Here is a 25036-nt window from a genome sequence, read left to right as displayed (position 1 = left end):
ATACACTTCTCTGGACAAAGGAAGCAAGGATGGTTGTCAGCAAGAAGTCCTGACAATGCTGCCTCCCGGAAATGTGACTTTAGGACAGTAGGAAGTAGATGTTGCAATTTATTTAACCTTAATTCTTCCTTTGTTTTAAAAAGTGGGGAGGGGGCTATCAAGTACCTTGCTGAACTCTTATGAAAAATAATTTAGATACATATAAATGCCTAGCATATGCTTGGTTCATGGTAGGTGCCATATACTGGTATTTTTTTGTTTTATTGAGATATGATTGACATCACATTATGTGAGTTTAAGGTGTACAATGTATTGACTTGACACACTAGCAAATGATTACCACCACACCTCACACTGGACTCCCCAGGTGGCAATAATGATAAAGAACTCGCCTGCCAATGCTGGAGACAAGAGATGAAAGTTCAATCCCTGGGTCGAGAAGATCCCCTGAAGGATGGCATGGCAACCCACTCCAGTATTCTTGCCTGGTGGATCCCATGGACAGAGGAGCCTGGTGGGTTAGTCCACAGGGTCAGAGAGTCAGAAATGACTGAAGTGACTTAGCATGCACACGCATATCTACATCACTATCTTTAAGATTTACTCTTGCAGCAACTTTCAGGTACACAACAGTTATTAACTGCAATCAACATGCTGTACATTAGACCCCCAGAGGTTATTCATCAAGTAATCTAGAAGTTTGTACCCTTTGACCAACATTCCCTTTCCCCCCACCCACCATTCTAGCCTGTTTCCATGAGTTCAGCTTCTTTTAGATTCTACATGTGAGATCATACAGGACTTGTTTCTCTTATTCACTTAGCTTCATGCTGTTGAGGTCCATCCATGTTGTTGCAAATGGCAGGATTTCCTTCTTTCTTGCAGCTCTAATAGTCTGGTGTGTATACATACACACCACATACAGATCTTGTTGGACTATAAGGTCCCTGGCAGCACTGACAGTGTTTGGCACTGTTGCAAATCATCGAACATGAATGGAATGAATGAAGGAATGAATATTAAAGGCTCAGTGCTGGGGATAAGAGTGCTGACCACTTCTGTCAGGAAGGGAGCTGCTAAATTAGGAGAAGCAAGAATCAGGGGTACTGAATTCAGAGGCCAGCACCAGGGCAACCCCTATGACACAGCTGGAAACACTATCAGAGAGGCTGCCAAAGTCTGTTACCACTTAGCACAGTGCTGCATTTAAAAAGAATCCATTTAAAAAGAAAGCTTCAGCTGTCTTTCAGATGAGAACGCCCAGGCCCTGACTTGTATGCTTTTGTCCACCCCCATCCCCTTAAACCCTGATGATAGGGGGATGGGACACAGGATTTACCCTCCAAACCCAGATAAGTGACACGAGTGACGTGGTGCAGGGAAGTGGGGCAAGGGAAACCCCCAGCCTGCATGCATCCTAACTTCCCAGGCAGGCTCTTTCTCTGAAGCCCATGCTGCTTCCTGGGCCCATCAAAAACAGGACTGAAAACAGATCCAACATCCTAAGACAAAGGGAGGCAGATTAATAAAATTAGCTGAGGTCTTTTTTTGGCATTTTGGTCCTTGTCTGTTCAAGACACATTTGGGAATAATAAGAGGTACTTGATGCTGTGAAAGTGCTGCACTCAATATGCCAGCAAATTTGGAAAACTCAGCAGTGGCCACAGGACTGGAAAAGGTCAGTTTTCATTCCAATCCCTAAGAAAGGCAATGCCAAAGAATGCTCAAACTACCACACAATTGCACTCATCTCACACGCTAGTCAAGTAATGCTCAAAATTCTCCAAGCCAGGCTTCAGCAATACTGAACTGTGAACTTCCAGATGTTCAAGGTGGTTTTAGAAAAGGCAGAGGAACCAGAGATCAAATTGCCAACATCCGCTGGATCATGGAAAAAGCAAGAGAGTTCCAGAAAAACATCTATTTCTGCTTTATTGACTATGCCAAAGCCTTTGTGTGGATCACAATAAACTGTGGAAAATTCTGAAAGAGATGGGAATACCAGACCACCTGACCTGCCTCTTGAGAAACCTGTATGCAGGTCAGGAAGCAACAAGTAGAACTGGACATGGAACAGACTGGTTCCAAATAGGAAAAGGAGTACATCAAGGTTGTATATTGTCACCCTGCTTATTTAACTAATATGCAGAGTACATCATGAGAAACGCTGGGCTGGAAGAAGCACAAGCTGGAATCAAGATTGCTGGAAGAAATATCAATAACCTCAGATATGCAGATGACACCACCCTTATGGCAGAAAGTGAAGAACTAAAGGGCCTCTTGATGAAAGTGAAAGAGAATGAAAAAGTTGGCTTAAAGCTCAACATTCAGAAAACTAAGATCATGGCATCCAGTCCCATCACTTCATGGGAAATAGATGGGGAAACAGTGTCAGACTTTATTTTTGGGGGCTCCAAAATCACTGCAGGTGGTGACTGCAGCCATGAAATTAAAAGATGCTTACTCCTTGGAAGGAAAGTTATGACCAAACTAGACAGCATATTAAAAAACAGAGACATTACTTTGCCAACAAAGGTCCGTCTAGTCAAGGTATGGTTTTTCCAGTGGTCATGTATGGATGTGAGAGTTGGACTGTGAAGAAAGCTGAGCACCGAAGAATTGATGCTCTTGAACTGTGGTGTTGGAGAAGACTCTTGAGAGTCTCTTGGACTGCAAGGAGATCCAATCAGTCCATCCTAAAGGAAATCAGTCCTGGGCTTCATTGGAAGGACTGATGTTGAAGCTGAAACTGCAATAGTTTGGCTACCTGATGCGAAGAGCTGACTGATTTGAAAAGACCCTGATGTTGGGAAAGATTGAAGGCAGGAGGAGAAGGGGACGAGAGAGGATGAGATGGTTGGATGGCATCACCGACTCAATGGACATGAGTTTGGGTAAACTCTAGGAGTTGGTGATGGACAGGGAGGCCTGGCGTGCTGCGGTTCATGGGGTTGCAAAGAGTCAGACACGACTGAGCGACTGAACTTAACTGAACTGATGACGTACTTCTAAAGATACCCTGGGTACGAACCACGGGGCCCAGGGTAGCCTTCCGGCCTGTTTAGCAGCTGCATTCCTGGGTCCAATTCCGGGCATTGATGAAGAGCTGGAGCCAGGGGGAGGTGGTTAGAGTGTCAAATGGAGGAGGTCGCCAGGCCCACTGCCAAGGCCTCACAGACCGCTCCGGGTGAGGCATGAGGGCCAAGTGGCGGCCATCGGGGGAGCAGATGCCAGCGACACCCCCTGGGGAGCCGTTGGGATTCAGGGGGTACTGTTCCGTGGGGTTCCCATCATCATCTGCCCAGTGCAGTGGAGCTAAGCCCCTGGCCTCCATCTGGGCTTGGAGTTCCGGAGAAGAAAATGCCATGTAACCTGTGATGAAGCAGGGACAAGAGATGTAAGAGCAAGCTCCCTCATGCCCTCCCCCTACCCCAGCCTTCAGGCCTCCCCACCCCAGCCTTCCCGGAGCCTGACCTTCCCCGTGAGCGCTCCACACGGGCAGCACCGCGCCTTCCATCCCTCGCAGCATCAGGGCTGGCCCGGGCCCCACGCGCACACTAGCCCAGCGCGACTCAAAGCGCCCAGACAGGTTGTGGCGTAGCAGGAGACCGGGCCGGGCCGGCCAGGACTCCTGGCACATCTCCACCACCTCCTCACTAGAACTGCCTCCCACCCAGCCCAGCAGGGCCAGCAGCTGACAGCCGTTACACACGCCCAGGCTGAAGGTGTCTGGCCGCTGGCGGAAGCGCTTCATCTCAGCCCCGGCCTGCGGGTTAAAGGTCACAGCAGCTGCCCAGCCTAGGAGGGAACAGGAAGCTGGGGTGAGACCTGGAGTGAAAGGGGACTGTCATCTTTCTGTCCTAGCGTGCCCTGTTAACACTCGCCGAGGATCTCCCCCATTCTGAGGAGCTCTTGGCAAACACCAGGGAAGGTTTACCTGCTTGAAACAGGTGTTGCCAACTCCTGGGCCCGAGATGGCCCAGGACCAGCTTTCTGTTTAGCCAGCAGAGCATTTTCAAAATTTTTTATTTAGTCGCCTAACATTTAACTGGGACTTTTGGGCTTCTCTTGAAAAACAGAAAGCCCTAGCCATGCTGAGTGGCAGCTGCTGCGTCTGACAGGGCGGCACTCAGCCCCCAGCCTCATTAAGCTACCTGCAGGCCTTTGCTGGCTCCTGGATGGCCTCGCGGAGGTGAGAGGCCAGTTCTCAGGCAGGGAAGAGGGCTAAGGCAGCTCTTAGGAAGATGTGGGGAGGGGGTGGGCAGAGGCCCCACGCCCACCTTTGGCAGAGCCCAGGACGTCCGCGTAGCTGAAGCCGCCTACGAAGGCCACACCGCGGAATGTGTCCAGCCCGATGGCTCCAGAGCACAGGTCCTGCATGGTTACATCCCACACCTGGCAGGAGGGGGAAGGGAGGCATCAGAAGGCCCATGGCCTGAGTCCAGCCCCGGCCCCACCAGGCACCCCGCTCACCTCAAATCCAGCCAAGTGGAAGGCATCTGCCATCTCCCGGTCTCCATTACTGCCCTCTTCCCGAATGATGGCGACTCGGGGGGCAGGACCACCTGGGGGAGGAGCAGGAGTGTCCTTGGGTCAGAGGGCTACCTCTGCACCCCAGCCCCCTAGACATCTTGTCCAGGGCAGGACCCCACATCCAGGCTTCAGGCTCCTCCCCAAGGCCCACAGTGCCAGGGAAGCCAAGCCTCTGCACACACTCCCTCACCAGGCTCACAAGGCACGGAAGCTCTGGGGAAGGTAGGCGGCAGGCAGAAGGTGGGCCCTGCCCGCTCCCTCAGCCCTTGCTCTTCCTGGGCCACACAGTGTGGTTTTGCCTGTAGCCGGTCCAACTGGAAACTGGTTTCCTCCCAGAGGGCTCGTAGCTGCCCAACAGGTTCCTCCAGAACCACCGTCCTGTTCACCGACACGCGGACCTGGGTAGGGGGTGCAAATCTTTCAGGATGTCCACCTTGGGTGCCTCCAAGGCTGGCAGAGGCGAACCAAGACCCGCCCTGTGCAGGCCTGCCACTCTTCACTTCCTCACCATGGCGTGGGGCCCCGTGTCGCCTGTGAGACCCAGCTCTAGGCAGTGGAGGCCAGCATTCCGGTAACGCATCAGCACTTGGGCGAGGTCCGGCTCCTGCACCTCCAGCACCAGGCCTGGCTCCTCGGCGAACAGCACAGGCAGGGCTGGGAGAGTACAGGGGCATCAAGGTGACTGGGGTACTGGCAGGGACTCAGAGGTGGAGTCGGGGGATAAGTATGAACAAAGGCAGGGATCGGGGTGGGGTGAGGCTCTCTCAGAGGGGTGCAGTTAGGAACAGAAATGTCACCTGGCTCAGTGATCAGAAAAGACAAAAGGAGACTCGGGAGGGAAGGAGTTGGGGACACTCCAGTCTTTAAATGAGGGACACAGGGTCCATAGGATGGGGACAGGCAGACCTGCTCGAATCTAGACCTCACCATCGACCCCAGGTGCGGGGATGTCCACCTCTATCCCACAATTCCCAGCAAAGGCCATCTCTAGCAGGCAAGTGATGAGACCTCCATCACTGACATCATGGCCTGAGCAGAGGAGGCGCTCTGGAGGAAGGAGAAAAATGCTTAGCGGTGTTGAGACCCAAACCTGGCGGCCCCACCCCCATTTCTGGACAGTCAGGAGAGGGCAAGTGTGAGAATGTGGGCTTACAGCAGAGAACCAGAGAGAAAGGGATTGGGTCCCTCTTGCCCCACTCTCACAGGTTCAGCTGATGACTGCCTGTTTTCCCATGTCAGCCACAAGGACCATCTCCCCCAGAGCCCCACTCACCTTTCAGCAGCCCCTGGGTGATGCTGAAGGCTCGCACCAAGTTCTCAGGAACATCCAGGTCGGGAGGCTGCTCGCCAAGCTGGGAGAAGCACTGAGCCAGAGCTGTGCCCCCCAGCCGGTGCTGCCCAGGACTCAGAGGCACGTAGAGCAGGTGGCCTGGGAGAAGAGAGATGGCAGAGGGGAGACCAATGGCTCAGAAGAACCCGTTCTGCCATGCAGGGTCACTGAGGCTCCCAGGATGTGGTAAGACACCCCAATCATCAGCCCCGGAAGGCACCACAGCCCCAGTGCTGAGACGACCTGAGTACTCATTAAGCAGACCCCAAACAAAGGATTGAGCTGTGAATACAGAACCCATGAAGGAGGGGGAAGAAACCATACCTCTCCCCCCAGGACGCTTGAGGTCTGGGGTCACAGTGGCTGTAATGTCTGAACAGACAGCATAGGCTGAGATGACCAGTGACCCTGCAGAGCAAGGCATAAACATGTGAGGGGGAGTCCGAGCCCACAGGCCTGCCCCTTGCCCCCTGGCACCCAGACCTCACCAGGAGCCCGCACGGTTTCAGAGCCAACCCGGGCAGCCATGCTGAGGGAGTCCTTGCCACCGTCTACCGCTACACCCAGGGCCGCCATCACTGCCACCATAGCCTCACAGGCGTCAGCCAGAGCTGCACCCTCCCCTGGGAGCTTGGCTGCCCACATCCAGTTCCCGCTGCATTTCACATCCTGGGAAGTGCAGACTTGCATTAGAGAGAGAGCATGGTGTAGGGAGGCTGGAGGCCAGCAGTTAAGTGGATGGTGAACGTGGTTGTGTCCCACAGGCCTGGAGTTCCAGGCCAGAAGCCGCAGGGGACTCACCTGGAGGTCGGTGACCAGAGCAAATACCAGGTTGGTGAGGGCTTCGGCCACAGCCAGCCGGGCGGCAACCTTCGGGTCCAGCAGGCTCTTGACTGGCTGCTCTCCCAGGGCTGTGGCGGCCCCTACAAGCTCCTGGTGACTCAGTGCCACAACCGCCACATCTGCCAGAGGGGTCTGCAGGGGTCCCACACACTGCTGCTGGGCCACCAGGCCGCCCACAGAACGGTCCACCTGAGGAACCGGGGGGAGCTGGCCAGAGGCTCACGGACAAGGGGGTGGCCTGGCTCACCCTGAACATGCAAGACGGGGGTGGCAGCAGGGGGCGAGGCTTCTGTCCTGACCCTTCTCCCTCCCTGATGGACCCCCACAGCCGTTCCTGGGGTGGGCAAGCAGAGGGAGGGGTGCAGAGGGCTAAGGGGGTGGAGCAGGGTGCAGGGAGGACCTTGTTGGTGAGGTAGCGCTTGCTGGCCACGGCAGGCAGCCTGAGGACCCGCGCCAGAGCCTGGCGCACGCTCAGCCCTGGGGGCAGAGTCAGAGGCTGCAGCAAGGGGAGACTCCTCTGGAGGAAGAACTCCTGCGACACAGACAGCAACAGGGGTGTGAGCACCGGGCTGGAGCGCTGGGCATACAGGTGACAAGGCACGTGTGGGGCAGAGGGTGGGGCCGGGCCAGGGAAGGGAGATGCCTCCTGCCCCCACGTACCTTCTGGGGCATCTTGCCCAGCACCCAGTCCAGGTCCAGGTCCACAGGGGTTGGGGGAGGAGTGGGGGGCGCATCCACCTGGCCACCTGTGCCCATAGGCCACTCCCGATCATCCACCAGCACTATCTGTAGACCAGAGGGACACCACCCAGAGGGGCTGAGGCTATGACCACCAGCAGGGAGTGAACTCTTCTGGAAAGCAGGGCAGAAGTGCTCTTTCCACCCCATCTGGCTTCTCCTATTGAGCAACCCCTAAACCCCGCCCCCACAGCCTACATGCTATTCCCCACGGCTCCCCTGTGTTCATCTCTTTCCTGGGCCCCGGCAGCTCAAGTCCACCTACAGCATCCACTACTGACTCCCTGGGCCAACTCACTCTCCTGTCTCCAGTGATGGTGCCCACAAAGCAGACTGGGCAGCGTTCCCGGGCGCTGACACAACTCAGGAAGTCCCGGTCAGAGGGCCTCAGCAGAAGTGCGTTCGACTCCTGGTACTCGGCCCCCCAGATTTCCAGGGCATTCAGGGTTGGGTCCCCCAGCTGCACATCCATGAGGGAGGACGAAAAAGAAGGGACAGCGGTTGCTCCAAAGTCTTACGATCTTGCTAGGAGTGAGGGGAAGATGGGTGGGGCTGCTGGGACTGGCACGGGCAGGGAGGCGGGCAGATTTCACAGAGGACGACCTACCTGGAAGCAGCTGGTGTGAATGACGGCTCCAGCCGGGTCACTCAGCTCCTTCAGGACATTGCCTGGTGGGGGCGTTCCCGGGAGAGGTGCTCACATGGCCGCGGTAGGCACCGGGCAAACAAAAGGCCGTTCCCAGCCTCCCAAAGAGCCCTTAATTCTGTGCATCCCTGTTTGAACCGCTGCTGCACCCTATCCACCAACTATCCCACGGTAGCAGGCTCCCACCCTCAACCCTGGGCCTGTTCAGAATGTGTAGTGGGTGGAGAATGGGACCCTGAGCTGTCAGGTTGATTACAGATCCTCAACCTAAACCAACTGCTGAGCCTCTCCCTAAATTGAACCAAGCAGAGACCAGGTAGGCCCAGTCCCTTGTCCCAACCCCCTTTCTCACCATTGCCACCAGCACCCTGGTCATGGAGGCTGCAGATGGGGTTTCCCCCAGGGGCCTCCACACAAGCCCGGATCACACGGTTCATCTTCTGCTCCATCTCTGGGTCTCCCCGCTGCACAGCCCCAAAATCCAGGTCACTGGCGTTGTCTCCTTGCACCTGGGGGGATAGATATAGACAGCATGCTCAGTTCAGGGGGCTGGGAGCTCACGCCTCACCCATGCATGGGGCCCTGAAAGATCATGGAGTTGGCATCTGGGCTATTCCCACTTACCTGCACAGACGAAGCAGCTCCGCCCCCAACTCCAATCCTGTAGACAGGACCGCCAATCTTCACGACATCCATGCCTGCGAGGAAGGAGGGCTGAATCAGAGCACTCAGGGAACGACAGTTAGTACAAGTACAAAGCAGTGTGACGATAAAGGGCAGCCAACATTAGAGGTATCTGTCAACATTCATTGAGTTAAATACACTCCAAGGAATTTACCCTCCAGATTATTCACATGCGCAAAATAGCCAATGAACAAACTTAAACAATAGCATTATTTGTGTTACCAAACACAAGAAATAATCTACATGCTAATGACAGAGATATGCAGGTCAGGAGGCAACAGTTAGAACTGGACATGGAAAAACAGACTGGGTTCCAAATAGGAAAAGGAGTACATCAAGGCTGTATGTTGTCATCCTGTTTATTTAACTTATATGCAGAGTACATCATGAGAAACGCTGGGCTGGAGGAAGCACAAGCTGGAATCAAGACTGCCGGGAGAAATATCAATAACCTCAGATATGCAGATGACACCACCCTTATGCCAGAAAGCAAAGAACTAAAGAGCCTCTTGATGAAAGAGAAAGAGAAGAGTGAAAAAATTGGCTCAAAGCTCAACATTCAGAAACCTAACATCATGGCATCTGGTCCCATCACTTCATGGGAAATAGATGGGGAAACAGTGGAAACAGTGTCAGACTTTATTTTTTGGGGCTGCAAAATCACTGCAGGTGGTGACTGCAGCCATGAAATTAAAAGACACTTACTCCTTGGAAGGAAAGTTATGACCAACCTAGATAGCATATTCAAAAGCAGAGACATTACTTTGCCAAGAAAGGTCCGTCTAGTCAAGGCTATGGTTTTTCCAGTGGTCATGTATGGATGTGAGAGTTGGACTGTGAAGAAAGCTGAGCACCGAAGAATTGATGCTTTTGAAGTGTGGTGTTGGAGAAGACTCTTGAGAGTTCCTTGGACTGCAAGGAGATCCAACCAGTCCATCCTAAAGGAGATCAGTCCCAGGTGTTCATTGGAAGGACTGATGCTGAAGCTGAAACTCCAATACTTTGGCCACCTCATGCGAAGATTTGACTCATTGGAAAAGACCCTGATGCTGGGAAGGATTGGAGGCAGGAGGAGAAGGGGACGACAGAGGATGAGATGGCTGGATGGCATCACCGACTCGATGGACATGAGTTTGGGTGAACTCCGGGAGTTGGTGATGGACAGGGAGGCCTGGCGTTCTGCAGTTCATGGGGTCGCAAAGAGTCGGACACGACTGAGTGATTGAACTGAACTGAATGACAGAGAACTGGTTAAATAAATTATGGTATAAGCCATACAGTGAAAAACTAAGTTTTAGCTTCACTGCAAAAGAAAATTACATATGAAATAATGAAGTAAAATGATTTCATCAGTAGGAAATGATTTCCAAGCATATTGCTAAGCTGAAAAAAAGCAAAGTACAGATGTATACATACCCACTTAGAACCCCATCAGTAAGAAAAAAATAGGAATAAACTTAATAGAAATATAAGACTTATACACTGAAAATCATGAAATACCTTAGTAGGCCTAAATAAATTGAAAAAGATCTGATGTTTATAGAGTGGAAGACAATATTGTTACGATGGCAATACTCCCCAAAGTGATCTTCAAGCCAATACAATCAGCCACCTTTTTCAAAGAAATGGACGAGCTGACCCTAAAATTTATACAGAAATCTGAGAGACCTAGAACAAAGCCATGACAATCTTGAAAAAGAACTATATCGAAGGACTCATACTTTCTGCTTTTAAACTTACCACAGAGCTAAAAGGTTTTTTTCAAAAAGGGTTGTTAGAACAACTGGATATCCACATGTCAAATAAGGAAATTGGATCCCTACTTCATACCATATACAAACTTCAAAATGCTTCAGAGACCTAAATGTAGGAGATAAAAGCTAGAAAGTATTACAAGAGAATATAGAAGTCAATCCAGGTGACCTTGACTCAGCAATGGTTTCTTAGTCATGGCACTGTAAGCCAAAAGCCACAAAACAAAAATAAACAAACTATATTTACCAAAATTTAAAACATTTGTGATTCAGGGGACACCATGAAAAAAGTAAAAAGACAACCCACAGAATGGGAGAGAATACTTGCAAATCATGTATCTACCTGTACAAAGAACTCTTAGAACTCCATAAAAAAGGCAAATAATCCAATTTAAAAGTGAGCAAAGGGTCTCAACAGATATTTCTCCAAGGAAGACATAGGAATAGTCAACCAACATATGGAAAGATGCTTAACATCATGCGTCCTTAGGGAAATGCAAACCCAAACCACCATGAGATACTATTGATACTTCATATGCATTCTGATGGTTGTAATCAAAGAGACAGATAATAACAAAGTGTTGATGAGAATCTAGAGAAACTGGAACCCTCACACACTGCTGAGGGGAATGTAAAATGGTGCATCTGCTTTGGAAAACAGTGTGGTAGGTTTTTTTTAAAAGACTGAGTACAGTTATCATGAGACCTAGCAAGTCCACTCCTAGTTACATACTTGAAAAATAACAACATAAATACAAAATAAAACTTGTACACAATTGTTTACAGCAGCATTATTCATAATTAGCCAAAAAGCAGAAACAACCCACTTGTCTACCAACTGATAAGTGGATAAAGAAAATGTGTTATAGGTACATAATAGAATATTAATATTATTCAGTCATGAAAAGGAATGAAGTACTGATACATACCACAATACGAATAAAGACATCATGTTAAGTGAAAGAGGCCAAACACATTTATAACGGGGACATCTTTCGAGATAGAAAATAGATTACAGGTTCCCAGAGGCCAAAAGGAGGAGCGTGGGGAGTGACTGCTTGTGAATACAGGGTTTCTTTCTGGGGGTGACGAAAAATGTTCCAGAATTAGTGCTTAAGGCACAACTTTGTGAATATACTAAAAACACTGACTTATACACTTTAAAGGGCACACTTTATGGTACATGAATTATATCTCAATAAAATGGTTATTAAAAAAATAGGTGGGGAATTCCCTGGCAGTCCAGTGGTTAGGACTCTACGTTCTCACTTCTGGGGCCTGGGGTTCAATCCGTCTTTGGAAAACTAAATCGCGTAAGCTGTGTGGCACAACCAAAAAAACGTGTGTACACATGCTAGTTGTTTTAACAGAGGAGGCAAATATACACATGGGTCTGTTTAGGTATGCAGGAAGTACTTCTGGCAGGGTACAAGAATGACCAATTAACATTGCTTATCTCTAGGGAGGGAAACTGGGTGGCTGGAGGTCAGGGAGAGCAGCGTTTTCACTGTAAAATCTTTCTTTGCTTTTTCAATTCTGAGCCACATGACTGGTCACCCATTCAATAAATGGTACCCAGCCTTTATCTTGATTCCACCACAGGTCCTAGCACAGTGCTCAGCACCCAATGGGCCCTCAGTAAACGTTGACTGACTGAATTGAACTTGCAGATAAAAACAGAGGTGCTGCGTAAAACACTGGCTGCCTTGACTAAGCAGGGTGGGCCCCTGCCATGGAGAAGTCAACTGGGGAAAGGACAGAGGCCTCACAGACTGAGCCTGCCCAACTGGCATAAAGCCCTGCCCTACCTTAAAAGCCTGTCCAGTGGAGAAGAGACAGGAGCCGGGAGATACAAAACAAACCACTGAGATTCCACTCCTGCAGTAGCCATGTGCTGGGGAAAAAGCTGGCGGGACCTGGAGAGAGGTGGGGGGCTCTTACCTGTCTCTGGGGGCTCCTTGCTCACATGCTCAGCTTCCATGGACCCAATGCCTCCACTAAACATTATGGGCTTGATCCACTCACGCCGCTGGCCGTCCGGAAGCTGAAGGCCCAAGGAGCGGGCAAAGCCTGGAACATGGACGTCACAGGGAGAGGGCACAGGGTCTAGTCATCCAGGCTCCTCAGCGCTTACTGGGTCACACACCCCACCCTGCCTCTGGGACTAATATCCATGTCAAGGATAATAGTCCCCTACACCCTCCAGCCTCACCAGCAAGCACTGGTTCCCCAAACTTGTTGCCGTAGTCAGAAGCCCCATTACTGGCCTCAATGGCAATCTCCAGGGGTCGGGCAAAGTTTCCTGGATACTGGAAGCTTGGATCCTCCCAGGGCATACTGTAACCTGGGAAGGAAAGAGGAAGAGGGATGGATGGTAAAGATGGAAGTCAGAGGAACCAGGACCCTTTAGGAAGAGTCTGACTCTTGGGATCAGAGCTCTTAGCACTTTCTAAGAAATTGGATTTTGGGGGCAGTTGATGGTCAAAAGTCTAACTCTGTTTTAGGTTGTTTTTTTGTTTTTGTTTTTTTAAGAAAATTGTAGTTCTGCAAAGCCAGACGTGGGTCTCCCTTGGCGTACTGTCCTCATGACCATGGCTGGAGAAAGGCCAGCTACTCTAGAGCCCTTTATCCCAAGAAAAGGTGCCCATGATGACTGCTTAACTTAGGAGAGAAAAGTGTCCAGTGCCTGGCAGGAGGAGGAATCTGGGCAGAGAGCAAAGAGATGAGACCTGGGATGTGCAGGTTTCCAAAGCAATAGCCAGCAGTGCCAGCCACCACGTGAGCCCCTCGGCCTGTGCACTGGACATCTCGGATCCGGCCCCCTGTGCCAGTGGCTGCACCACTGAAGGGGGCTACTCCTGTGAAGAGAGAGGGAGAGGTATGGCTATTGAAGAGCAAGGTCCACCACTGACCACCCCGCTGAAAATAAGGACATGCAGCCAACCTGCTGGTCCCCAGGGTGAGGGCGGCTGGGACCTTTGCCCCTCCCTACACTCTGATCTCACCTTCCCTCCTGGGTACTCAGCTCACCTGTAGGGAAGTTGTGTGTCTCTGCTGTGAAGACAACATGTCTCAGCCCCTGACATTGCTGGAAGGAGCTTGGCCGTGTGGGGTCCTTAGGCCGCAAGAATCGGACTTCTTTCCCCTGGATGGCACTGTGGACACATCGTTCTGGGCCTGGCTTCCTTGCTGGGATCTGCACTTACCCCATTAGAGACTGGGGCACCCTGTCCCCTGTGCCCAGCCAAGGGCACCACCCACCTGCTGTTGTCACAGAACTTGAGGACGTTGTTAGGGTTGGAGGACGCCTGGGTGCTCATGATGGACTCAAACAGCGAGTGTGGCAGCTCCTGTCCATCCACATGGAGTCGACCCTTGAAGAACCAGTGTCGGCTGTGTTCGCTGCCGAGATGATGTGGGGAGGGGAGGGCAGGGCGGAAACATGGGTCATGTCTCAGGCCTTGCCACTTCTTCTCCTCACCAGCATAAAAGGCAGTTACAGCCACAGGTCAAAACAGATTTCAGAAAGTCATAAGCTTCCAATGGCCTGTCACTGTGGATTATCCAGATCCCGAGTGAAGATAAAACCAAGATGTGATGCAGACTATTGGATGGATGGGGAACCCAGGCACTCAGACTCAGGGAGGCACCTAAGCCAAGAAGTCGTGCTAGTGGTAAAGAACCCACCTGCCAATTCAGGATACATAAGAGATGTGGGTTCAGTCCCTGGGTCAGGAAGATCCCCTGGAGGAGGGCATGGCAACCCACTCCAGTATTCTTGCCAGGGAAATCCCACAGACAGAGGAGCCTGCGGGCTATGGCCCATAGGGTCACCAAGAGTTGGACATGACTGAGTAACTAACACTTTCACTTTCTTAGGCCAAGAAAGAGCCATGGAGGGTCCCTATGATCTTCCAACCTCCACAGACTCAGACACCAGAATGTCCCCATCCCTCCCCACCTATTGGACTGAGCCAAGTCGAAGACTTCCACAGTGCTGGGGTTGCGCTGCAGCTCCTGGAAGCGCTTGGTGTAGAAATCCAGGTCCCAGGAGTCTAGGGCCAGACCTAGGAGACAACCCCCAGAGAAGCTGGTTGTGGGACACTGCACCCTTATTCTCCTGGCCTGGGCCTTCCTTCAGGGACCCCTGCTCACCTAGCTCCTGGTTGGCTTTCTCCAGGGCAGACCGGCCCTCAGCCAGCACGTCAATTGGGCCGCTCAGGGGTGCTGGGATGCACCCTGAAGAGAAGCTCTGGATGGGCTGGGGGAAGTGCTGCTCTGTCATCCGGTCATGCAGGGTAGCCAGGGCAATGGCCTCCAGGTCAGCTGAAGGTGGGTGGGCAAACTAGGGGTGGAGACACACAGCGAGGGCGAGGGGTGCAGGGTTGAAGAATGGACAAAATGGTTCACCCTCGGTCCTCCAAGCCACACAAAGCCAGCCCACTGCTAGCCTCTCCAGCACCTTTGCTCAGATTAGAAAAAGATGCCCCTTCTAGGCATGAGTGCCTGTCAGCAGGCACACATTAGAAACAGGAGCACAGGCTGGATTTCCATCCTATTTACTTCTCGACCAGGCAGCCTCAAGCAGTGAACAAGCTGCAAACAGGGCAGGCCTCAAATCAGAAACTGCTCCCCCTGCTTCTCATCATTTCCTTGGATTGCAGGACCCAATCTCCTGCCCACTTCCTCCTCTGGATCTCCACCTGGTTGCCTACTGCCTCACCGAGAGCAGGTAGCGCCGGGTTGGCTCCACGCGGTCCACAGCCCCCAGCCCTGCAGCCTGGCACACTGACACAATGTTGCTGGATGTCGGGGTGGAAAAGTTCAGCCTGTAGATTGGTTAGGACCAGATGGTTAGGACCTGAGCCCCAGCTGAGAAGGTGGATCCTGCCCACTGCTGTCCAGCTAGTCTCCAACCTCCACTCCCCACCCCCATCCCCGCCCATACCACTGGCCTCCAGCCTTAGATTTGGGCACCGAGAAACGTGCTTTCAAAGGTCATTCAAATCAAACCATAACTGTTCCTGCAGTATCAAAATGTTTCAATTTCAGTGTCTAGGAATGCAACTTGTTATATTTCCAGAACATGCCTGGGAGCTGCCTCAGTCTTCAAAGTGGGGAGTGGGGTGAAGGGAAAACAAATCTCCCAAGGATCACAAGAGGAGGAAGAGGCATGAGAGTGGCAGGGGTGGCAAAGTGTTTGGAAGGGCTCTGGACCATGGAACAAGTTGCTTGAGGCTGAAACACTTGCCTGGGTCCGACCTCCAGCAGCAGGTCTGTGGGGCCAGGACGAAGCCAGGATTCCTGAGCAACATCGTCCAGTAACAAGGGGCAGCCAAATAGCCATGTCAGCTTCTTCATCTCCTTGTTGCTCGGGAAGGACTCCGCTGCAGGGAAACAGGGCAAGGAGACGTTAGGACACTGCCGCTGGCGATTGGTACTTTGCCCAAGAATCCAGTAACTGGTCCAACCTGCCCAGTTCACATTGTAGCACTGCTCGGTCTTGACACCCTGCAGCTCTGGCAGTTCCCTTTGCAGCTTCCTTTGAATGTATTCAGAGGCTGCCCTCTCGTGGCCAGAGGGGCGGACATAGAAGTGAAGGACGGAGGACATCTCTGCAGGTGTCCGTTGCTGGAAAGACAAGTTAGGTTCCTAAAAAATAACATGAACTAGAGCCTATCTGTTGAACTGGTTTCAAGTTCAGTTCAGCTGAGGCTTTGGAGACATTAAGGATGGGGTGGGGGAAAGTATTGGGGGCATTCAGGGATAAACGCATCCAGACATTTCCAATCCAGTACGGTCAAGGTCAAGGGACTGGGGGTACCAACCTAGGACGGTGGCAGTGGGAAAGACTTCCTAAGGGAAGGGCTTCCCTGGTGGCTCTGCTGGTAAAGAATCCGCCTGCAATGCAGGAGACCTGAGTTCGATCCCTGGGTTGGGAAGAATCCCCTGAAGAAGGGATAAACCTAGTATGGTGGGAGTGGGAAACACTTCCTAAGGGAAGTGGCATTTAAGTGTAAACCTAAAGGATGAGCTGGACTGGGCTGGCCAGTAAAGTCAAACGACAGTTCCTCTATTTCAGTGTTTCAAAATATTACGTCCCTGTTCAAGGTAAACGCAAAGCCTGACAGTCAAAGACCCTCCAGGTCTATCCCCAACTACTTTTCAACTTCTGATCCCACTGCTTCTCAAAAGGACCTTGGCTTCACTCACTAAACACTGCCTGGCCTCCTTGCCATTACTTTGCCCCATCCTAGAATGTCTATGTCTAATTCTATCCTATCCAAAGCGTTCCCATTTGTTGAGGTTAGTACAGGTCGCACCAACTCTGAAGCCCTCCTCGCTGCTCCAGTGCTTAGGGATACTTCCTTCCTATGTGAGCACAGAGCTTCTGATTCGCACCATTCATTCAGCTCTGATCTCTCTCTCACACACGCGCACACAGCACTTCCAAGTGTACAAAGCCTCTTCACAAACAAGTGGGAAGCTCACTGCCTCACTTCTTCACTTGGACAACTCACAGGTATCTCAAATCTAATTTACTCAGGGCTGAATCTGACTATTCTGTCAAGGTCACTGAATGAAGATTGCAACGTTGCCAATCTCCAGGTCACTTAATTTCTTACCTATTCAACCTCTCAGAAGCTATGACTTACTCATTCTCTACTTCTTAAAACACTCTCCTCTCTCGGCTTCCTGACACCACTCTCCTGGTATTCCTCTACCTCTGGTTGCTCCATCTCAGTCACCTGTGCTGGCTCTTACTCTTCTTGTTGTTAGTCGCTCAGTCATGTCCGACTCTTTATAACCTCATGGACTGTAGCCCACAAGGCTCCTCTGTCCATGGATTTCCCAGGCAACAACACTGGGGTGAGTTGCCATTTCCTTCTCCAGGGATTTTTCCTAACCCAGGGATTGAACCCACATCTCCTGCACTGGCAGGTGGATTCTTTACAGCTGAGCCACCAGGGAAGCTCCTACTCTTCTGCTCCACCTCTAAAAAGTGGGTGCCCAAGGCCCTGCCCTTTGTTTTCTCCTTTCTAAATGCTCTTCTTAAGTGACTTCATTCAGACCGGTGGCTTTAAATATCATCTCTTAGACTGAACCAATGAAACTGCCATCATTCAACCATTTTTTACTAAAAATGACAATTTTACACAATTTGAGTTGATATCTGCCAACAGATTTCATAACCTTACAAAGAGTCGGACATGACTGAGTGACTTTCACTTCACTTATTCAACTCTGACTCTCCCTGAAAATTCCAAACACACACATGCAAATCCTTAGTTGACATTGCCACGGAGAAGTCTCATAAACACTAAATAGCCTGCTTTGGTCAAAACAGAAAATTTGATTTATCGGTTCTCCAGAACTTCAGTTCCCATTTCCCATCTCAGTTAACACCACCCTCATCCAATCTATTGCTCGAGCCGAAAGCCCAGATGTGTGAATGCTAGGTTGAGTCCAACTCTTTGCAACCCCATGGACCACAGCCCACCAGGCTCCTCTGTCCATGGGATTCTCCCAGCAAGAATACTGAAGTGGGTAGCAATGCCCTCCTCCAGGGGATCTTCCTGACCCAGGGATCAAACCCTGGTTTCCTGCACTGCAGGCAGATTCTTTGCCATTGGAGCCAGCAGGGAAGTCTTTCGGTTTATCAACCAAAAAAATTTTAAAAACTTGTAGACTGACAAATTCCAGGACAGATCTCATTTCAGCTACGGGTGCTCCTGCCAGATCTTGATTCTGCCTTTTTTAAGCCTCTACCCCATGCTAACGGTTTTTAAAATTTTTTATTTTTATTTATTTATTTGCCGAGGCAATCAATGTGGGATCCTAGTTCCCCGACCTGGGATTGAACCAAGGCCCTCGACAATGAGAGCGCTAAGTCTTAATCACTGAACCGTCACGGAATTTCCCTTATGACTCTTTCCAAAGTTAGACGCCTCAGTTATTCTCTTTACCATAGTTCCTTCACAGGAATGATCACATCCCGAAATCATTTTGATTATTAAACCAGTTGACTTTCGTCTATCGTTCCCAGTGAAATAGACGCTCCAAGAGCACTGACACAGGATTGTCTACATCAGGGCTGTCTCCCCAAAGACCAGCATGGTACCTGATATAAAACTGGAGGCCAACAGATTATTTCGCTGGTTGAATGAACTGTTAGAGAGGGGGTGAATTTACGTGGGGGATCCCATGCCGGGGAACCAACAAACGCAAATGGACGCCTGCACTAAGGCAAGCACGCAGGCCTCCGCTGGGTGCGGCTCTGCCAGGTAGGGATCCTGCGCCCGCCCAAATCAAGCTTGGCATGGGTAGCTACGGGGTTCAGTTTGTAGGGGGTATCCGGGTTTGTGAGCGCGCGCGGCAGCCTTACCGCGTGGTAGCACTTCTCCCAGTCCGTCAGCTCCTCGAATTCTGGCGCGCAGATCAACGTCATCCTCATGCGCCGCAGGAAGAGGCGGGGTCTAAGGGTGCCCCGCCCCTCCCTTTCTCCCTGGTGTGGGCCTCTGCAGCCCTTCTCCGTCAATTCCTAGAGCAATTTCTACACCCAGTAGGTTAATTCCAGAAATATATATTCAGTTAACGTTTGTGAAAATAAAGTCAGTTTCAGGTCCCCGCTTCCCTTGTCCCCGTGCAAAGTGTGAGGGAAACACTGAATGCAGGAATAAAACACACCTTTCCTGTCCAGAACTCAGTTTCCGCCCCCCTTACTCGCTTTACTTCCTTTCTTTCACTTTTGTCTTTTCTAAATGAACTCATTTATTTTTTAGCGGAGTGGGAGACCTATATTTTTTAACTTCTAGCTAGTTAAGGTAACAGTAATAATGATCAGAAGCATTTATTGAAGGAGTATATCAAGGCTGTTGATTGTCACTCTGCTTATTTAACTTAAAAGCAGAGCACATCATGTGAAATGCTGGGCTGGAGGAAGCACAAGCTGGAATCAAGATTGCCGGGAGCAATGTCAACAACCTTAGATATGCAGATGATACCACCCTAAGGGCAGAAAGTGAAAAGGAACTAAAGAGCCTCTTGATAAAGGTCAGATCAGATCAGATCAGTGGCTTAGACGTGTCCGACTCTTTGCGACCCCATGAATCACAGCATGCCAGGCCTCCCTGTCCATCACCAACTCCCAGAGATCACCCAAACTCATGTCCATCGAGTCAGTGATGCCATCCAGCCATCTCATCCTCTGTCGTCCCCTTCTCCTCTTGCCCCCAATCCCTCCCAGCATCAGAGTCTTTTCCAATGAGTCAACTCTTCGCATGAGGTGGCCAAAGTACTGGAGTTTCAGCTTTAGCATCATTCCTTCCAAAGAAATCCCAGGGCTGATCTCCTTCAGAATGGACTGGTTGGATCTCCTTGCAGTCCAAGGGACTCTCAAGAGTCTTCTCCAACACCACAGTTCAAAAGCATCAATTCTTCGGCGCTCAGCCTTTTTCACAGTCCAACTCTCACATCCATACATGACCACAGGAAAAACCATAGTTGACAAAGTAATGTCTCTGCTTTTGAATATGCTATCTAGGTTGGTCATAACTTTCCTTCCAAGAAGTAAGCGTCTTTTAATTTCATGGCTGCAGTCACCATCTGCAGTGATTTTGGAGCCCCCAAAAATAAAGTCTCACACTGTTTCCACTGTTTCCCCATCTATTTCCCATGAAGTGATGGGACCAGATGCCATGATCTTCGTTTTCTGAATGTTGAGCTTTAAGCCAACTTTTTCACTCTCCACTTTCACTTTCATCAAGAGGCTTTTGAGTTCCTCTTCACTTTCTGCCATAACGGTGGTGTCATCTGCATATCTGAGGTTATTGATATTTCTCCCGGCAATCTTGATTCCAGCTTGTGCTTCTTCCAGCCCAGAGTTTCTCACGATGTACTCTGCATATAAGTTAAATAAGCACAGTGACAATATACAGCCTTAACGTACTCCTTTTCCTATTTGGAACCAGTCTGTTGTTCCATGTCCAGTTCTAACTGTCGCTTCCTGACCTGCATACAGATTTCTCAAGAGGCAGGTCAGGTGGTCTGGTATTCCCATCTCTTTCAGAATTTTCCACAGTTTATTGTGATCCACACAGTCAAAGGCTTTGGCATAGTCAATGAAGCAGAAATAGATGTTTTTCTGGAACTCTCTTGCTTTTTCCATGATCCAGCAGATGTTGGCAATTTGATCTCTGGTTCCTCTGCCTTTTCTAAAACCAGCTTGAACATCAGGAAGTTCACGGTTCACATATTGCTGAAGCCTGGCTTGGAGAATTTTGAGCATTACTTGACTAGCGTGTGAGATGAGTGCAATTGTGCGGTAGTTTGAGCATTCTTTGGCATTGCCTTTCTTTGGGATTGAAATGAAAACTGACTTTTCCAGTCCTGTGGCCACTGCTGAGTTTTCCAAATTTGATAAAGGTGGAAGAGTGGAAAAAATTGATTTAAAACTCAACATTCAAAAAACCAAGATCGTGATAAGTAAATTTATATTTTAAAAAAAGGAAGCAAAAAAAACCTAAGATCATGGCATTTGGTCCCATCACTTCATGGCAAATAGATGGGGGAAAAAATGGAAATAGTGACAGATTTTATTTTCTTGGGCTCTAAAGTCACTGTGGATGGTGACTGCAGCCTTGAAATTAAAAGATGCTTGCTCCTTGGGAAAAAAAAGCTATGACAAACCTAGACAGCATATTAAAAAGCAGAGACATTACTTTGCCAACAAAGGTCCATCTATTCAAAGCTATGGTTCTTCCAGTAGTCATGTATGGATGTGAGAGTTGGACTATAAAGAAAGCTGAGCACCAAAGAATTGATGCTTTTGAACTGTTGTGCTGGAGAAGACTCTTGAGAATCCCTTGGATTGCAAGGAGATCAAACAAATCCATCCTAAAAGAAATCAGTCCTGAATATTCATTGGAAGGACTGATGATGAAGCTGAAACTTCAATACTTTGGCCGCCTGATGTGAAGAACTGACTCATTTGAAAAGACCTTGATGCTGGGAAAGATTGAGGGCAAGAGAAGAAAGGGGTGACAGAGGATGAGATGGTTGGATGGCATCATCAACTCAGTGGATTCAATGGACATGACTTTGAGCAAACTCTGGGAGATGGTGAAGGACAGGGAAACCTGGCGTGCTGCAGTCCATGGGGTTGCAAAGGGTCTGACAGGACTGAGCAACTGAACAACAACTACAAACATACATGTTTGTATTAATCAGGATCAGAAAACATCACACTCAGAAAGGTTTAGTCAGTAAGAATTTAATAGTCTACTTAAAGAGATATGGGCAGGATTAAGGAACGACAAAGTGCAATGGGCCACCCAGAGCCTAGCAACAGCATAAAGTGGTTAGCACCTCCAAGCTTGAAAGTACGAAGGGCGAAATGTTATGAGCTGGGAGAGAGGTGGAGCCATGAAAGAAGGGTGTTCAGTAGACCTAGGAAACTACTGCCACAAGCTCAGTGTTGAGAGAGAAATAGAATAAACAGTGAGTTCTCCATCAGTCCTGAATCCCCCTGCAAAATGTCTCTGTCTCCCATTAGTCAACCTAACCTGATGCCTGAGGGCAAGAAAGCTGGAATGGAGTGCTAGGACTGGTACAGTGGTACCCAGTCTGGTGGTCTTTCTAAAGAGTCAGGCAACACAGAAATACTCATAGGAAAAAGTTAAAAGTCTTTATCCTTATCCCTCTCCTGCCCCATTCTCTTCCCTTCCCCAGTATAGGGCCAAGCCTAGGGTGAGGTAAGTAAGGCACTTGGGATGCAACATTTAATATATTTTAGGTGGCTCACTTATCTCACCCTAATTCCATCCCTGTCCCAGATATAACAGTTATTACCTGTTTGGTAGGTAATATTCCAGGCTGTACTTGGGACTCACTTCTGACAGAGACCACCTGTTGACTCTTGGCATCTGAGTACTCCTGGAATTCTTTCCCTCCAGCCACTCCCTGGTTCCATCACATACCTGATTTCCAGCTCCTTCTGGGGGTTTGCTCAGCTCTCTGTCTGTCTGGGCCTGTCTCTTCCACATTTTAGCACTCCCTGTGTACTGTAACATTCAAGTTTTCACTTTCATACAATGAGTTCCAGATTCATCAGTTTGGTCCTGATCCTTCTCCTGACTTGGTTCCTATATCTCCAGCTGCCCCCTGAACAAGCATAACCTATTCAAAATTACCTGATCTGAGCCAGCTCCCAATTCTCCATACTCCCCCCAACACCAGACTCTGTGACAGACCTTGGGGCCCTCTCATTTGATCCTGCCTGCTGCCACCAGATTAAGCAATTAACCTAACATTTAAATCATACCAATGAGGGTGGTGGTGGATCCAGTTCAACTTTGTCTGATCACTGTAGACTAAGCTCAACTCTCCTTTTTATGAACTATCAAAAGTAAATTGCAGAATACAGAGCACATCTTCATGACTTGGTAAATAGAGGGGGGTCTTCTAGAGCTTAGAAATACTGAATGCAATAGGAATGATTAGGTTTGTGATTTTGACTAGGCTCTGACTGGTGTTCTAATTAGGGAGTCAATGTGGCTGCAGTGGAGTGAGAGAGAGGTTTCACCTCCTCTAGGGGAATCTCTCATTCCTGTTGTATTGATGAAAAGGGAAGGGACATATCTCTGATGTAATAATGGGAAATAATTGCAAACATATATTTGCCTTATAAATAACTTGGCACCAACATTGTAAATCAAATATACTTCAATAAAAAATACAATTAAATTTAAAGAAATTTTAATTCTACAAGTTATGGTATCCCCTAATTCAATTTCATTCAATACAAGCTCTCTATTCCTTATTACATGAACTAGTTATACATTGTGGTGCCCAGTTATTTATAATAAATGTTATTCTATCTTGCTCTAAAAATGATTTGAAGCTGCTGCAAGTATACAATGGTCTTTGATGCTCTTCTTTCACTTCATACCTTTAATTTCCCTTCCTTCCCTCCAGCCTCACTGACTTCTTGCATTTTTTTCCACTACAAAGCCTTTGTTGTTTCACCTGTCCGTTCTTTCTCTATAATCCCCATCATATGAATCCTTCACTTCTCTCAATTTTTTAAATAGAAAATCATTGTTTAAGTAAGGCTTTCACTATATAAAAGGGACACCCCTGCATTCCTCAGTACCTATAACTCACATTCTACACATTTTACTTTACTATTTCCCCCATTTGACCATGAGTACCTAGAAATAACCTTCAGAAAACTAAGATCATGGCATCTGGTCCCATCACTTCATGGGAAATAGATGGGGAAACAGTGTCAGACTTTATTTTGGGGGGCTCCAAAATCACTGCAGATGGTGACTGCAGCCATGAAATTAAAAGATGCTTACTCCTTGGAAGTAAAGTTATAACCAACCTAGACAACATATTAAAAAGCAGAGACATTACTTTGCCAACAAAGGTCCATCTAGTCAAGGCTATGGTTTTTCCAGTGGTCATGTATGGATGTGAGAGTTGGATTGTGAAGAAGGCTGAGTGCCGAAGAATTGATGCTTTTGAACTGTGGTGTTGGAGAAGACTCTTGAGAGTCCCTTGGACTGCAAGGAGATCCAACCAGTCCATTCTAAAGGAGATCAGTCCTAGGTGTTCACTGGAAGGACTGATGCTGAAGCTGAAACTCCAGTACTTTGGCCACCTCATGCAAAGAGTTGACTCATTGGAAAAGACCCTGATGCTGGGAGGGATTGGGGGCAGGAGGAGAAGGGGATGACAGAAGATGAGATGGCTGGATGGCATCACTGACTCGATGGACATGAGTTTGGGTGAACTCTGGGAGTTGGTGATGGACAGGGAGGCCTGGCATTCTGCGGTTCATGGGGTTGCAAAGAATTGGACACCACTGAGCAACTGAACTGAACTGAACTGAACTGACCTAGAAGTTTTAACCTAATCTATTTTTCTTTGTATTTGATGCCTAGAACAGTACTTGTCAAACAAGAAGCTTATAAATTTTTGTGTATTTACTAATGAAAGCCTCTTCTCTTCCTAATTTAGTCAACCAACCAATCAACCCATGGCTTAATAGGCAGTGGAGTGCACAGAATTCATGCAACTATGTGTCAGCACTATTCTAGGCTTTGGGGGTATAGCAGTGAAGAAAGCAAATAAAAATATTTGCTCTCATGGAGCTTAATTCTAGAACATGGAGACTGACAGTTAAAAAAAAAAAAAAAAAAAGGAATGATGTGCTCTGGCTGTATTAAGGAGGAAACAGTTCCTCTACTTGGCAGGATCAGCAAGATGGAAAGATGCTTAGGCTTTATCAGCCAGGCCGGTTGTATTTGCGCTCCTAAAATCCCTCATCCCAGAGATGCAAGACAAGGTATCACTGCTGCTGCTGCTGCTAAGTCACTTCAGTCGTGTTCGACTCTGTGTGACCCCATAGACGGCAGCCCACCAGGCTCCCCGGTCCCTGGGATTCTCCAGGGAAGAACACTGGAGTGGGTTGCCATTTCCTTCTCCAATGCATGAAAGTGA

At 49.2% G+C, this 25036-nt stretch overlaps 1 protein-coding gene across 4 annotated transcripts; it reads right to left on the bottom strand.

Moving 5' to 3' along the window:
* Positions 1-224: 224 nt before the first annotated feature.
* Positions 225-19042, bottom strand: PFAS (phosphoribosylformylglycinamidine synthase). 4 transcript variants are annotated; one of them, XR_011561987.1, is made up of 29 exons: positions 18915-19042; positions 16000-16159; positions 15780-15915; positions 15252-15357; positions 14684-14873; positions 14490-14595; positions 13790-13930; positions 13559-13683; positions 13258-13386; positions 12741-12872; positions 12470-12598; positions 8715-8788; positions 8443-8599; positions 8052-8113; positions 7743-7904; positions 7367-7492; positions 7107-7238; positions 6665-6895; positions 6352-6532; positions 6188-6271; positions 5807-5962; positions 5461-5580; positions 5042-5187; positions 4724-4931; positions 4474-4565; positions 4281-4395; positions 3475-3798; positions 3007-3372; positions 225-511 (listed from the first exon to the last, which is right to left on the bottom strand). XR_011561987.1 is itself a non-coding variant. In XM_019982336.2 (28 exons), the coding sequence occupies exons 1-28, from the start codon at positions 18981-18983 to the stop codon at positions 3062-3064; spliced, it is 4104 nt and encodes a 1367-aa protein (XP_019837895.2). In that variant the 5' UTR covers positions 18984-19042; the 3' UTR covers positions 225-3061. The 4 variants fall into 4 exon arrangements, 3 of the variants coding, with proteins under 3 accessions (XP_019837895.2, XP_019837896.2, XP_070629168.1); XM_019982336.2 differs by having other exon boundaries at positions 225-3372; XM_019982337.2 differs by having other exon boundaries at positions 225-3372; positions 4733-4931.
* Between the last annotated feature and the right edge of the window lie 5994 nt (positions 19043-25036).

This window comes from Bos indicus, chromosome 19 (assembly GCF_029378745.1).
Source record: "Bos indicus isolate NIAB-ARS_2022 breed Sahiwal x Tharparkar chromosome 19, NIAB-ARS_B.indTharparkar_mat_pri_1.0, whole genome shotgun sequence".
Classification (NCBI taxonomy): Eukaryota; Metazoa; Chordata; class Mammalia; order Artiodactyla; family Bovidae; genus Bos; species Bos indicus.
The sequence above is the reverse complement of the archived record's forward strand: the minus strand, read 5'-3'. Positions and strand labels throughout refer to the sequence as shown.